This window comes from Mixophyes fleayi, chromosome 6 (assembly GCF_038048845.1).
Source record: "Mixophyes fleayi isolate aMixFle1 chromosome 6, aMixFle1.hap1, whole genome shotgun sequence".
NCBI classification, from domain to species: Eukaryota; Metazoa; Chordata; class Amphibia; order Anura; family Limnodynastidae; genus Mixophyes; species Mixophyes fleayi.
The window spans coordinates 59,257,196-59,271,552 of NC_134407.1; the positions used below are offsets into that span (position 1 = coordinate 59,257,196).

Sequence of the window (14,357 nt, forward strand, 5' to 3'; positions counted from 1 at the left end):
TGTTTCCCTACCTTTCAAGGGAAATCCACTTCCCTCAGACATGGAAAACAGTCACTGTCATTATTGTGTGTGTTCTCATGTAGCAGGACTGAGTGTGGAGATTTTATTTATTTCATAATTCTCAAGGGAAAGAATGTATGTGGCCTTCAACAAGGACGAGACATTTTCATTTTCTATTATTATATGCCTTTATGTGCAGAAATAAACACACAATGTTGTAAAATTAAGATATGACCAAAGTGCTAGATTAAAGTTGAATTACTCTGGTGTTTTGGCCTCAGAGTGCTGTGCATTGGGGCAGCACAGTGGCCGGCCTAGTGATTAGCACTTCTGCCTCACAGCACTGGGGTCATGAGTTCAATTCCCGGCCATGGCCTTATCTGTGTGGAGTTTGTATGTTCTCCCTGTGTTTCAGTGGGTTTCTGGGTGCTCTGGTTTCCTCCCACACTCCAAAAACATACTAGTAGGTTAATTGGCTGCTATCAAAATTGACCAGAGTCTCTCCCTCTCTGACTGTCTGTGTGTGAGTGTGTGTCTATATTAGGGAATTTAGACTGTAAGCTCCAGTGGGGCAGGGACTGATGTGAATGAGTTCTCTGTACAGCGCTGCGGAATTAGTGGCGCTATATAAATAAATGATGATGATGATTGTGGTTAAAGCACATTTGTTGGGAATGTGCTGTCACGTAAATGATTTGGGAGTTCCTATTAGTGCAGTCCTGGCTAACCAGTGGCTCTCCAGGTATTGTGAAATGACCATTCCCAGCATGTTCTGCATGCCATCGTCTGGCTTTCTGCTGGCAGAACATGCTGGGACTTGTAGTTTCATAACACCCGGAGAGAGCCACAGTTTGGTCAGGTCTGTATTGGTGAATTTGGAAAACACAATGTTTTACCCCCATCACTAATTCAATTGTTAGTACAGTCCTGCATCCTTAGTTTGTACCAGTCTTCCTCAGTGCTGCTTCACTAAACCCACACTCTACGTATTGGTCATGAACTGAAATTCAACTATTTATGTTCACTAAACATAAAAAACAAGACAATTTGAAAAAGCTACTAATTATGTTTACAAATGTATATGTGCAGGATATGTTGTAAAAGTAACATATCTGTGAGGGGAGTGTTTATCCTTTACACAGTAGACTTCCTCTCAGTAATTCTATCTGTAATCAGGATACTTTGGGAGACAATGTATGATCTCAGAAAATAACAGCTTTGACGCCAATGTTTATTCGTATTTATTTTGCGAGGTTCCTTACGCTGCCCATAGCAGATACTGTTTCTTAAGCAGATACTGTTTCTTAACTCAAATACCAAGTGGCCACACAGACATACTGCTGAATTTGACACAAGGGCCGTTTGATGATCAGTAGCAACAGTCGCCCTATGGGCATTTAATGTGGTTAGATGAAGACCGCAATCTGTCAGATCTTGATGATCATGCGACCACATTTTCCGCCAGTCCTGATAGACCTGATGGATTCAAATTAGATGTCGCTTTGGGCCAATTCAGCAATTTAAAAGCAAGTTTGCCTAAAATGACCTAACATTAGAATTGCTGCGTGTATGTGCAACTAATTAAGTGGCCAAACATTTCTTAAGGGCTTACCATGTACGAGGATGTCCTCATTCTGACAGCTGTGCAAATATTTGTCAAAAGTTGAAGCAAACATATACCATATTTATTGTTATTTATTTTTGTTTTTATAGTGCCAAATATTACTGTACAAATAATATTTTACCATTCACTTCAGTCCCTGCCCCATTGGAACTCAGTCTAATTCCCCTACCACACAGGCACATGCACGCACACACACACTCCATTTGTGTCAGAAGCCAATTAACCTGCCAGTATGATTATGCATTGTGGGAAGATTTCAGAGCACCTGGAGGAAACACATGTACAGGGTGAACATACAGTCTTCGCACAGATAGGGCCCTGTTTGGCATCAGCATTGAGAGGCAGCACTTCTGTGCCACCCTGCCGTGCATTGGTTTTTAGTGAATTGTTCTAGTCCTTAAACTGGTTACCTTGTGTTGAGGACCAAGCCACTTTAAGACTGTTACATGGCTGCTGATGTCTACTAACTAAGTCTGATAACAAGTATAAAATAAAATTGAGAACTCTAAATATTTGTGGTTCTAGTTGCTTGTGGGTCGGGAGCTGCTGTAGTTAGAGGCGTCCATCCTCTAACCCAGGGGTTGGCAACCTCCGAGGTGCGTAACAGACGTGGCATGCGGACCAATTTTGTCTGGCACGCCGAGCTCCGCAGCTACTTCACTAAAGCTGCCGAAGATGACCGAAACGGAGGTGGTTTCGGCCGTCATCGATCTGAACTGGGGCACTACTGTATGCAATAAAGTTGTTTGTTGGTCACATTAATATTATGATAGTAACAGCATAAAATAAGACATAATTAAAAGACACACGCGCGGCACCTGGGCTTGACTAGATATTAGCCAGCACACTCATAGAAAAAGATTGTCAGCCCCCTGCTCTAATTAAATGAAAACATATAAAACCAAGCCCTGCACTTTGTGGTTTGAGAATGGTGTGTAGGTGGAAGGGGTCTAATGTATGTTTATAGGTCTTAAACAAGCGTGTGGAAAACAATACTCATGTGAATATGAAGGCTACATTCTAGCAAAGATGAACATACAAAAGTCTCTACTGGTCCTGGACGAGGTGGTATACAGTCTGTAGCATGAAAGATTGCAGCACATCGTGATGGGGCAGTATGGTAAAGCAGTTTGATATATTTGATGTTAATTCAAAGGTTAGTAGTTCACAAAGGAGACCAGCAGTTGAATTCGCAGATGTGGTAGCTTTAGGAATTGTAAAGACTGATAACAATGGTGTGTCAGAAGCCTCGGCAGTACTGTACCTCTGGGATAAATGGGACTGCCGTAACAATTCAAATACCAAGGAAAGAAAGGGAGGTGATACTCACATTGTACATCTAAATCTTCTATCTTGTCTTATCCTCTCTTTCTGCTGCCCAATCGGTTTCTGGTATGTACTATATAGATTTTCACTATATCTGGAAGCAAAGCCGATCACATCTAGAGACATCAAACTATTTCTATAAAATGCCGTTCAATATAAAATAGAAAGGGGATAATTTGGTGCAGTTATATATTTGTGTGGATTTGGCATATGCTAAATCAGACATATTTCTAAGCATACATACTGACTTTGCCAATAAAATACCATCTGGCCGAAAAAGCAAATTGTGCCTTTGGCTGCCAGCTTGTAATGGGTATTGCTATCTATGTTTAGATCTTGCTTCTCTTTCAATATTTTTTTTTTTTTGTAAGCACGTTTATGTATAAAAATAGCTTTCACATCTTCCCTATATGTACCATGTCCTGACACTAGCCATTTGCTGGAGAGATTTCAAGTATTTCTCTCTGTTTCCATAGCATCCTGATACTGATATTACAATATCTGTAGCTGCATTGGTTTCTTCTTGCATTGTTCACAGATGTAATGCTAAAGTCTGTGTACTGTTAAATGCACTATACATTGCCAGCATGAAGATCTTGCCTGCCCTGTGGTAACACCCCTGACTCTTACCAGAAACTGCACGCAGATGCAGTGTTACGCAGAAATCCCAGTTTTGTTTAGCAGTAACCAGGCACAAAATGCGGAATGCTTTATAATATCAATATATCAATGCAGAGTATGGTCCGTTAATGTTGAGCAGAACATAGAAATCAAATCCTATATAACCTTATCATTTGCAATACCTGTAATCATACCTGCCTACTCTCCCGGAATCCCCGGGAGGCTCCCGAATTTCGGGGAGTCCTCACGGACTCCCGGAAGAGTAGGCAAAACTCCTGAAATTTGGCGACATTCACGGTAGTGAATGGAGGGGGTGGAGTTTAAACGCGTCATTAAGCTCCGCTCCTTCCAATCGATGCCGTGAATTTCGGCCTCCCTATTGTGGGGACGGGGGGAAATGTCACCACGCCCTCCTCCTAGCCCATGTCACATGACTCTTCTCCCCTGGATCTTCAAAGTGGGCATGGTATGCCTGTAATTCCATCCTACGCTTATTCTCTCCCTGGTTTCTGACATCATTTTACATTGTACAGTCATTTTACATAAACCCTGGAACTTTGCAATAAAGCTGTGATGTAAAAAAATTGTTCAGTTACGTTAATTGAGTTACTTCCACATGGTGCTAATTGACCTCTAATTCCAGGATATGAGTGGTTAATTTTCTCAATTCAACAGATGATGTAACTGTAGGAACTATTACAGCAAGGTAGATTGATAAGTTGTCAGGTAAAGTTATTTGTTTTGATAGCAGTTTGTTAGTCGGGTAGAGCTGATAATTTCAGAATGTCTCAGGTAGGGCCATGGCCAGCCCCTCCCCAGAATTCTCAGCAGCACTTTAATAATGAACTGTATTGTACCACCATTTATCTGTGGAAAATAAGAGTAAAGGGAGCTGTTATCTGTCAATTGTGACAGTAACTGTAACGGTCATGCTTTTTTCCCCCCTCGCTGCAAGGCTGAACTCTCAGTAATAACTTCCTCTTTCCCTCTAGCATGATGGTAACTGAAGTCACTTCCCATGTATTTCGGTTACTAGTTAATGCTCATGCATGCTGTAGCCATGCATGCTGTAGCAAGGTTTGGAAAGGGGAAGAGGGGTTGTAGTCTTTATACTAAATAGTCACAATAGAGGTGTACAGTGTAATAATACTCTGCTGAGCTATGTCTAATCTATACACTATATGCCGTTTTTGGCTGAAAAAAATGGATTTTTACAGGTATGTTATACAAATAGCAGTGCACGTTTTATTCTGACACGTCTAAAATTAATGTGCACAGCTGGGCAACGGCAGGTGCTTGGAATTCCCCCCCCAATTGTTAGAAATACTGTCTGGGCTGTTTAATATAATGAGAAAATGTCCTTACTGTACCAGTTCTATATTTGCAGATGTACTGTAGCTTTTTGTGTGCAAAACAGCCTTTACCTTACAAATTGTCAACTTGATGGACAGGTCGTGGTCTATGTACTTGCTTACAGTGCTAATTGATTTCAGGACATTACCTAAAGATGGAAGTTGCAGTTGTTTAGTGCATTATCGCCTAATTTTGAATTTTTACCGACCTGCCCCTTCCACTTCCTGGAGCCCTGGTGACGGCCACTTTTCCTGGAACTCTGTGGAAACTCCCGGATAAAACTGGGACGCTGTGTTGCTACGGAAAAAACAGTTTGGAGCAGCAAAGCACAGAGCTGGCAGCTTCTGATTGGTCTGACAGCTCAGCCATTTTTAAAGTAGCAACGATAAATGTTCTCCACTACTAGTTGGTAATGCAGCTTTGACAGAGCTGCAGTGAAATGTGAGGGTAACACTGAACGTTGTATGTTACATTAATGGCGCACATCTGAAATGATCCATTTTGGGGTTCTGTGTTCCTTGAATATGTTAATCTATCATTTGTGTAATAGCTGGCCCATTTGTCATTTTATGTTATTTTAATTTAGACATACGGCATAGGTGGGTCTGTGTTCAAGAAGTTAAAGAAAGTTCTGGCTGCAATGATGGGAATAGACTGCTAAGTTAATTTGTCTTTGTCAGACTGCATGGGCACCTTAAATTGGTATTTAGAAGGGTTAGGTAATCTGTTCTTACAGCCAAGTAATGATCACACTATTTGGAGAGGATTGTCTGGAAGTCCGGGGATAAGTGAGAAAATAGAATTTGAAGCGTGTAGAGTTTGCAGTATTCCTTTTAAAGAGAAATGTGTGGTTTACAAAAGATGGACCTTTTTTTCAGTTCCTGTTAGATCCGGTCCCAAGGACATAGAGACACTCAGAACAGAGTACTTCTTGTCTCTGCTACAAAAGCTTGATTGATATGGTATCCACTGATAGGCTGGATTTAACTGACGGGGAAATAGAAAAATAATTGAATTGAGTTCCACTAAGGGAACATTCCCAAATCCAAGTTGCTGTGTGTGCCAGCCACAGAGACACTCTGAGACTTTGTCCATTTTTGGGCAAGATGTTGCATGTTAGGCTTGTCTCTCTCACTGAACTGGGTGGTATTTGGGGACTTTGCAGGGCCTTTTATGCTAGGAAGCTCTCCTGGGAAACATTGCCCATTTTTTCTAACCAAAATTTGATACAGATATACAATAAGCTTAAAAGGAAACTTTACATATTGCTAGTGCTTTCTGCAGTATTTGTAAACCAGGTGACAGCTTCCTGTTTAGTGTGACCTACATGTCCTGCTTTTATCTAGCAGCTGACTTGATTTTTTTTTTCAATTGTTAGCGTTAACGGGAAAAAACGAGCGCTCAAAAAATCTTAGCGTTAATACGGTAATTACTCGCGAAATTTCAGCTCGCCGCTCCCTTTTCAGGCGCAATATTACCGTATAAACGGTAAGATTTTTGGGGCGCTCGTTTTTTTTCGTTAACGCTAACAATTGAATACCCCCCAAAGAGTATTATACTTTTTTTGCATAATGACTTTAAGAGATGAATGCAGCACTGATTTAATAGCAGTAGCTTTTGACCTGATTGATGAAGATGGAGAAAGAGTTGACTCTTGAGGGGTGGTAAGCAAGGAGGGGTTTAGTGGCCTAAAGAATGCATACAGGTAAGGCTTTTGAGGCTTGTAGGACTTGCTTCAAGTGTGTTTAGTTTTCAAGTAATAAAGGTCCTGGTATTTGTATGTTAATTTATTGGTGGCCTCTGATGAAGGCATTATGAGTCTAAAGCATGCTTTGTTTCCGTGATGAGGGAGCAAAGTAGCATAAGATCTGCGGTGTATACTGGCACAATTTAAATAATTGTGAAACAATATTACATATGTTTCATTTTAACATTTCATCCTTTACCTATGTCATTTGAGAGAGTTTAGGGGTCTACACAAGGGTACTCCAGCTGGAAGTCTGTTGGCCAGATGCAGTCCTCTAATATTTTTTTTTTTTTTGTTGAATCTCCCAGTAAACCATTGTATTACATAATATTCAGCCCACGATCACATAGTAACATAACAGGGCAGTACTAGTCTAGTCCAAGAACTAAATATCTGCTTCCTGGCATTATTAAAATCTATTAAATGTACTGCTGCTATTGGTATTCTGTGTGTTGGTCTTTTCATACAGTGTTCAAAGGTGTAACATGGACTTGGATGTTTTTATTTTTTGTTTCTTTCCAAAATAAATGTAAAACACAGCTATTTTCTGTTCTCACCAGTTAACTGACAGACAGGACACGTTTTCAAGCTCTGATTGGCTTTTATATAGATTTTTCTCTGTCTTTTAAGACAATCCTACAATGTATATGTTGCAGCTAATTTTCATGAGCTAGAACAACACATGCCTGAGTCTACTGTTTTTCTATGTTGACACTAGAGTTCCTCATTTTCATTGGGATACTTATTAATCTTGGCTATTTTTTATTTTACTAATTACCACCATAGCTCATACTTGCCAACCTTATGTTGGCCGGGTCCAGGAGATCCTGGAGGGCAGGAGGTTTGTATGGGCAGAGGGGGTGGGGCTTCACGATTCGCGACATTTTGGCCCCGCCCCCCGGTGACGTAATGCCTGTTTTGGGTCTTTCTATAGTGTAAAAAGACCCCAAACAAGCATTACATCACTGGGGGTGGGTCCAAAATTATGCAAATCACGAAGCCACATTCCCTCCGCCCGTACATTTTGGCTCTAATTTTATTGAAGTGGGCAGATGGGCCAGATGCGGGAGAATCGCCAGCTCTCCCGAGAGTCTGTGAGACCGACCCGAATTTCGGGAGTCTCCCGGACATTCCGGGAGAGTTGGCAAGTATGCCATAGCTATACAAACTGACCCTTTGTTCTGAAATTTTTAGCAAAGCATGTTGCATACATTAAAAACATTTTTTTGTAAGGAATACAGTAAGTGTCCAGATGTGTAGTAAGTTTGACCAGATTGTCTTACTCTTGCCACCAGCCGAACAAACCACTTGCCCACTGCAAGTATTAGCTGTGTACCAGCTCAGTGCCCTGCAGTAGGCTGTCACTGTCACCACTGGGCTTTTTCACCAGTACCTGGAACCTCTTTATCTGCTGCATATACCTCTGTAAAGTGTTACATTGGATAATGTAACAGTTTACAGAGCTTAATACAGGACATGTATTATAATGTTACTTAGTAGTGATAGTGTTAGCTCTTATCAGTAGGTCACAGGAAGACAGTAAGTATTAGGTGTCTCGTGGAAACAGACAAATCTTTGGTAGCAGTGAGGTTTATTACTCAGAAATAGCTCTTAAAAGACCTGTAAAAAAGAAACACACCAACACCTGAAGATGTTATACACATATTGGTTTTTCAGCATGTCGTTTATATAGTTTATACACCACATGCTGGAAGGAAGTTAACCAGTACTCTGTCCCTTTAACCAGTCCCAGATGATTCTGTAGATTATCACAGGGAACAGTTGGGCTCATGCGTTTAGCTTTAACATTACATTGAATGGCAGGAGTATGTGTTCTCCCCCTGGCAATGTGTGGACATAGGGCAGTGTGTGTTTTATCCTAGCTCCACTAAGTATGGGCTTGAAGAATCAATCTTTAAATCCAGACCGACTTCCAGGGCTTCTTCCAACTCAAAATTGGATCCTTGGGTCTGGCTGCAGACCTGCAGCTTCGGCATTCAGAGCTCCGCTATGGTGCTTAGCCCTCTGAAACCTCTAGATGACGGCGCAGTGTCTAGATTAATTTGAATCTCTTCAATGCTATAGGAAAGGAGTCTGACTCAACTTCTTTCCAACACCGCAGAGGGACTCCAGTTGCAGCAGCCCCACTCCCACACTCGCACAGGGTTCATGAGGACTCTGCACAGAGCTGCCGTTGGCTTTCCAGTGCTGCTTTCTATCTTTTTTTAGCATTCAGAAGTGGTGGAGCCAGTCCAAGCACCCCCAAGACTTCAATCTGCTAGATCACAAGAGTCTGTGATTTCTTAATAAGCTAAACAATTGAATACATTTTGACAATAATAATTACATTTAAAATATTTCTGGCAGCACATGCATGACGGGGGAGTGGAATCTGACCACAGTAAGGCTCGGTACACACTGAAGGATTTTCAGCCAACAATCGGGCCAATCAATCGATAAACGACCGTTTGGCCCGGGAAGCACATTAGTGTGTATGCTGCTATGATGAATTATTATCGTTTGAAAGCGCATCATATCGTTTCATTTGAATTTTTAATCCGGATTAAAAATGTGGTTGAACAATGACATTCCAATTTTGCAATGTGCATGCACTCACGACAGGCAGTGTCCGTAGATCTCTATGGAGTTTACAGAGTTGCAATCTTTTCAGCCGATGGGTATGACAGGTGAAGAGCACAGATCTGAAGGTAAATAGTGTAAAACGTGTATAGCCTGTACACAGGAATCGACATGTTGATTGGGACTTTTCTCTCTGTCGTTGTTGAAATCACATTGGACACATTTTTGGTAGTGTGTATCCAGCCCAAGTGTCCAGTCTATAAGTGGGTGTGGGATACAGTAATTTTCCCAGTCAGATAGTGGGTGGGATGCAGTGTCCAGTGTTATGCTGGCCACTCATGTTGTGTGATCTGAAACAATATTGTTAAATATCAGTGTGTGTGCACTAAAATGACCCCATGCCAAATAATATAATATATATATTAATCCTTATCTTGGCAATCGATATGTGTCACATAAGTGGGACAGTATATGAAGTCATTGAATACCAGGTCTTGAAATGATCGAAAATATGTCAGAGAGCAGATTTCACATGCCTAAGTTTCCCATCGTTTGCACAGATACCCTAACACTATTATATTGTCTAGTATATAGCACAGTTCAGCAAAGAAAATGTTTGAGATTTATGTCCTTTGAATTGTGCATATTTAGAGTCCAGTACCACATATTTTGCTAGGAATGAACATGTCACAAACATCTGCCCTAAGCCATTAAAATGTCATCTGAATCTCATTTTCATCCGTGGAATGTGCCTCTTCCATTTGGCTGCATATCTCTGTACAGTTCCCATAGCAGACCCTAGGATAGGACGCATCAGACCCCACTTGTGATTGCTGCGCACACAATGCTGGCAGCTGTCCCTGGGAGCAGGCGGTACAGAACAGGAAGTCCTGCATTCACAAGAACATGTGGTCAGAGTGTTGGAGGGAATCGTTATGGTCTTGTTATAAGCCCCAATACTATCGTTATTAAAGCAATGCTAAGGAACATTTGTGCTAGTTCAGGTTATGTACATCAATACCGTTTAATCATTGGGAAGCAATCAGATTTGAACTCAATATAGGGCTGCTTAAATACTTAACATATACATGCTTCTGCTCACAATTCTCTGGAGCAAATTGAAATGTCAAGATGTAACAGTGGAAACTAACAGCCTGGCTATATATTTTAAGACCTGGGATTTCTGAGAACACACATTCAGCTCGGAAATACATGTTTAATTCCTTTTTTAAACAAGAGCAAGTAACATCGTAATGTTAGCAACATGCTCGTGCATTTCTTTGTTTTAACCTCAGCAGAGATTTATAGGAATATTTAAATTATGCAGCAAGCAGAATGTATCTGATCTTCTTCTGAAAGGCTGTTTCTCTGGTTACCAGGCAACACATTTTCAAGAACTCTGCCATAGTGTGTGTTCCACAAACCCTTTATGTTCCTGGAGGAAACCCAGCTGAAGTTTGCAGATGTGCAGAAACTGCAATTTGTGACTCCAGCCTAAAAGCTGTGCATGATTAAGAGGGAGATTAGTACTTTTATAACAGGATAAAAGTAAAATATCTGTTTTCCTTTAAAATGGGAGGAAGATTGGGGTAAAAATTGTCTGCAAACACTTTACTTCCTGCATTTGTAGGCATATGTCTCCATATCTCTTGATGGATGAATCCATAACGTAGAGGTTTAATGCTTGAAAGGGGTGTGCCACCTGTCGATGCCTTTTCAATTATTGGCTTCTGCGTAAATTTCTGCATATATTTTTACTTTTTAGCCATACCGTTTACGTTTATGAGGCAGAGTATGTATGAGTGCGTTTTATATTTATTCCAGGAAAGATGATGGAATGATGAAGCAATCTCTTTACTAAATGTTGCAGGGGCCGGTGGTAACCGTTTAAACGGTTACAAAAAAAGTCAGATTTTACCAGAAAACGGTTGCGATCCATTCAGAATTACCTCCAAACCGATCCTGCATATTTCCGATCGCACCACCGTACCGACAGCTACTCCTACGAATACACAGGTGTCCAGCAGTACACTTTCACGTCACTGCGACGGGACCCCGCAGGTTAAGTCTTCAAAGACTTAACCTCTTTGTCGAATTTATGGGCATAGTTAAATGTACCCAACCCGCAGGGGCTGTATGAAAAAACTCACACACTCAAATTTCAACACTGTAAACAACCTCTGACTTTGATTTAATGTAAAAACTAGTCCATTCACTCACATTGTGTTTTGGGCTATCAGCACTGTGACAAACCTGTAGCAACATTAATGCTTTGTTAAATACAATGGCGATCTACTCAAACTATGTGCAGGGGAGCTTTGATGCACATTAATGAACACATTTCTAACACCCTTTTTGTGTACGCTTTAACTAGCGTTTTTCAATACCTGTGTTTACAAGCCCTAAAACAGTTCTCTGAGATGGAATATGGTTAAAAATATGAATCATACTGCAGCCACTTTGTAAAAAAACATTCTCTTGAATGTTGCTTTAAATGCACAACAGTGACTATTACTGATTAAGATTTTGGGTGACGGAGTGTAACAAGAAGAGTGAGCATGAGATACGATAACATGGCGAAGCCATGCCTAGAAGACAGATTAGATTTAAGAAAGATGGACAACCACAGAAACATCACTGTCCAGATGGGAATGAATATGCATTATAGGGACAGGAAGCTACAAGCTTTGTTATCAAAGTCTGTACACTTTTGACATTGGTGACATGAAATTAGCAAATTCATTATTGCACTTTGTATAGGAATGCATAATGGTAAAAATGTATAATATACTGTAGACTTTACAAGTGGTCCGGAACCTTTTTGATGAACATCTAAGTTCTACATTCGTTATATTCTTTGCTTTGGAATGAATAGCTGTGATTAAAGATTAGGGGGTAAATTTATCAAGCCAATATTTTCCGGTGGGTTTGAAAAAGTGGAGATGTTGCCTCTAGCAACCAATCAGCTTCTAGTTATTCAGTTAGTACATTCTACAAATGACAGCTAGAATCAGACTGGCTGCTATAGGCAACATATCCACCTGACACTTGCAGCTTGTAAATTTACACCAAGGGCTCTTCTCCACCTTCCAACTTAGATTCTTCTGATACACCGTAAGTTGGGAGGTGGTCCCAGGTGTCCATCATTCTGCACATACTTGTTAACAATAATGTGTACATATTGTTTACCTCCTAAAATATCCTTTTTGTTTGATGATAAAATAAAATGTTTTTGTGTTCACTGCATTTTAATGTTTGTTGACTCCGCAGGAGCTCTTGTACATAAGAAATAGGTGACCTGTGGGTTAGACCTAGAAAAGTGCCAGCTGGATCTTACCTTGTTCTTTGTGTTTCTACCCCCACAGCCACTGTATTCACCAGATCCTGGAGAGTGTCAACCACATCCACCAACATGACATTGTTCACAGAGATTTGAAGGTACCATCTACTTTCTTTCACACGTATTTATCATGCAGTACAGTAGCTCACTAAAGCCAGTCTCCCATGTAGTGACTTGTTTGACCAATTTGGCAGTTTTTGACCAAATTGGCATAAAATCATTGTGTAGCCGCCCAGAAATGATCGTTTTTCTGGATCACGGTGGCTTGTAGATGTGATCAGTTGATAATCGCATTGGCATATTCACAGTCTCATTGGATGACTGCAGTGTATAGGCCTTTTGCAATTTGAATTGATTTTGAAAGAAACTGTTCAGACATCAAGCCAAACGACTGAACCTTTCAGTGCCTGACCACATGTAAAGCTCTTTCCGATTAAATGTATTACTGAGCAACTTGACATCATGGAAACTTTCACATTAAGCACATAATGACTGGTATATTTAGAGGTGTTAAAATGATAATTAATACTCAGGAGAAATATGTATTATTATTTAACCATGAGTCCATTTTATGCATATCCGCTTTTGGCGCAGCAGTTTACAGACTAGACCATTCTTTACTTTACAACTTATTATTCTAATCATTTCGCTGAACTAGAATATTGTGACATAAGCGGATCACACACAGTTTGGCCATTCAGTTAAATAATAATTTAATTAATTTGTGTGTAGGTAACAAGCAAAGCTGTTCAACCAAATTGTTCAAGAATTATCTTGTCAGTCTATAAAGTTTTGGCTAGTTTGATGTATGTGCTTTGTAATCATCTAAATATAAACTTTTTTTTTTGCCATTTGTATGTGGAGGGTGATTGTGTTTGGGTGAGTGATCTGACCGGTGAACGGTCGACTTGTCTAAAATGTTGTAATTCTGCATGGACTTACAATAGTCCAAACACCTCGGTATTTAGGTAACCATGTTTAGATATAGATATATAGATATAGATATAGATATATATATAGTGTGTGTGGGTGTGTGCATGTATATGTGTGTATATACATACGTACATACATACAAATACTGAATGCCAGGCTGTCATGGCAGCTAGCCCCTGGGGTTCTGTGCCCTGTGTGAATGAGGACTTTGTCCTTTCTTGATTGCCGCTGTGCCCCTGGGAGAACTCTGTTTATGTGGCAGCTGAGAGCCCGGTGACTATCTCTCTGCTCTGATCACCAACATTGTCCTGTAAATGACTCCCCAAAATGCTCATCAAGCCAGCTTGACAGTGACACGGAAGTACTTAGAGGATAAGGGTTAATGTTTTATGCAGGCGTTAAGGATGGAGAGTTTGTGTTGAAGATGAAACACTAGTGGTTAATAATGATAGCGGATTAAGTAGATTCATGTGGACGAGGGGATTATTCATGACTTTGTGGATGGAGGGGTTAATTATTAAGATTATGATAATGGGGACAGTGTGGTGGTGGTGATGAGGAGAACAGAATGGCGATAGTCATGAAGGAGACATATTGACTGACATTATTCTCAAAGGCAGATGATGCGGGGTGGTGGGGCAATAGGATGGAGAATGGGATTGAGTGGGCAGCAAAGATGTTGGGAAGGACGGTGAATGGGTTTGAGGAGTGAGAGGGAGAATAGGCTTTGGGGGGGAGGGATTTAGGTGAGGCTAGAGAAGGGTTCTGATATGCATAAATTTGAGTAATGTGAATGACAAATGTAGCTTACCCTTACAATATGAAAACAACCC

The 14,357-nt window shown here is 40.6% G+C and overlaps 1 protein-coding gene across 33 annotated transcripts in view; it reads left to right on the forward strand.

The window, feature by feature from the left end:
* The window catches only part of CAMK2G (calcium/calmodulin dependent protein kinase II gamma), a 182,854-nt gene that overhangs the window by 113,557 nt on the left and 54,940 nt on the right, over nucleotides 1-14,357 (forward strand). For all 33 annotated transcript variants that reach the window (XM_075216644.1, XM_075216648.1, XM_075216654.1 and 30 more), the window contains exon 6: nucleotides 12,617-12,689. In XM_075216644.1, coding sequence (XP_075072745.1) covers nucleotides 12,617-12,689 — 73 coding nt within the window. The remainder of the gene's footprint in view (nucleotides 1-12,616; nucleotides 12,690-14,357) is intronic.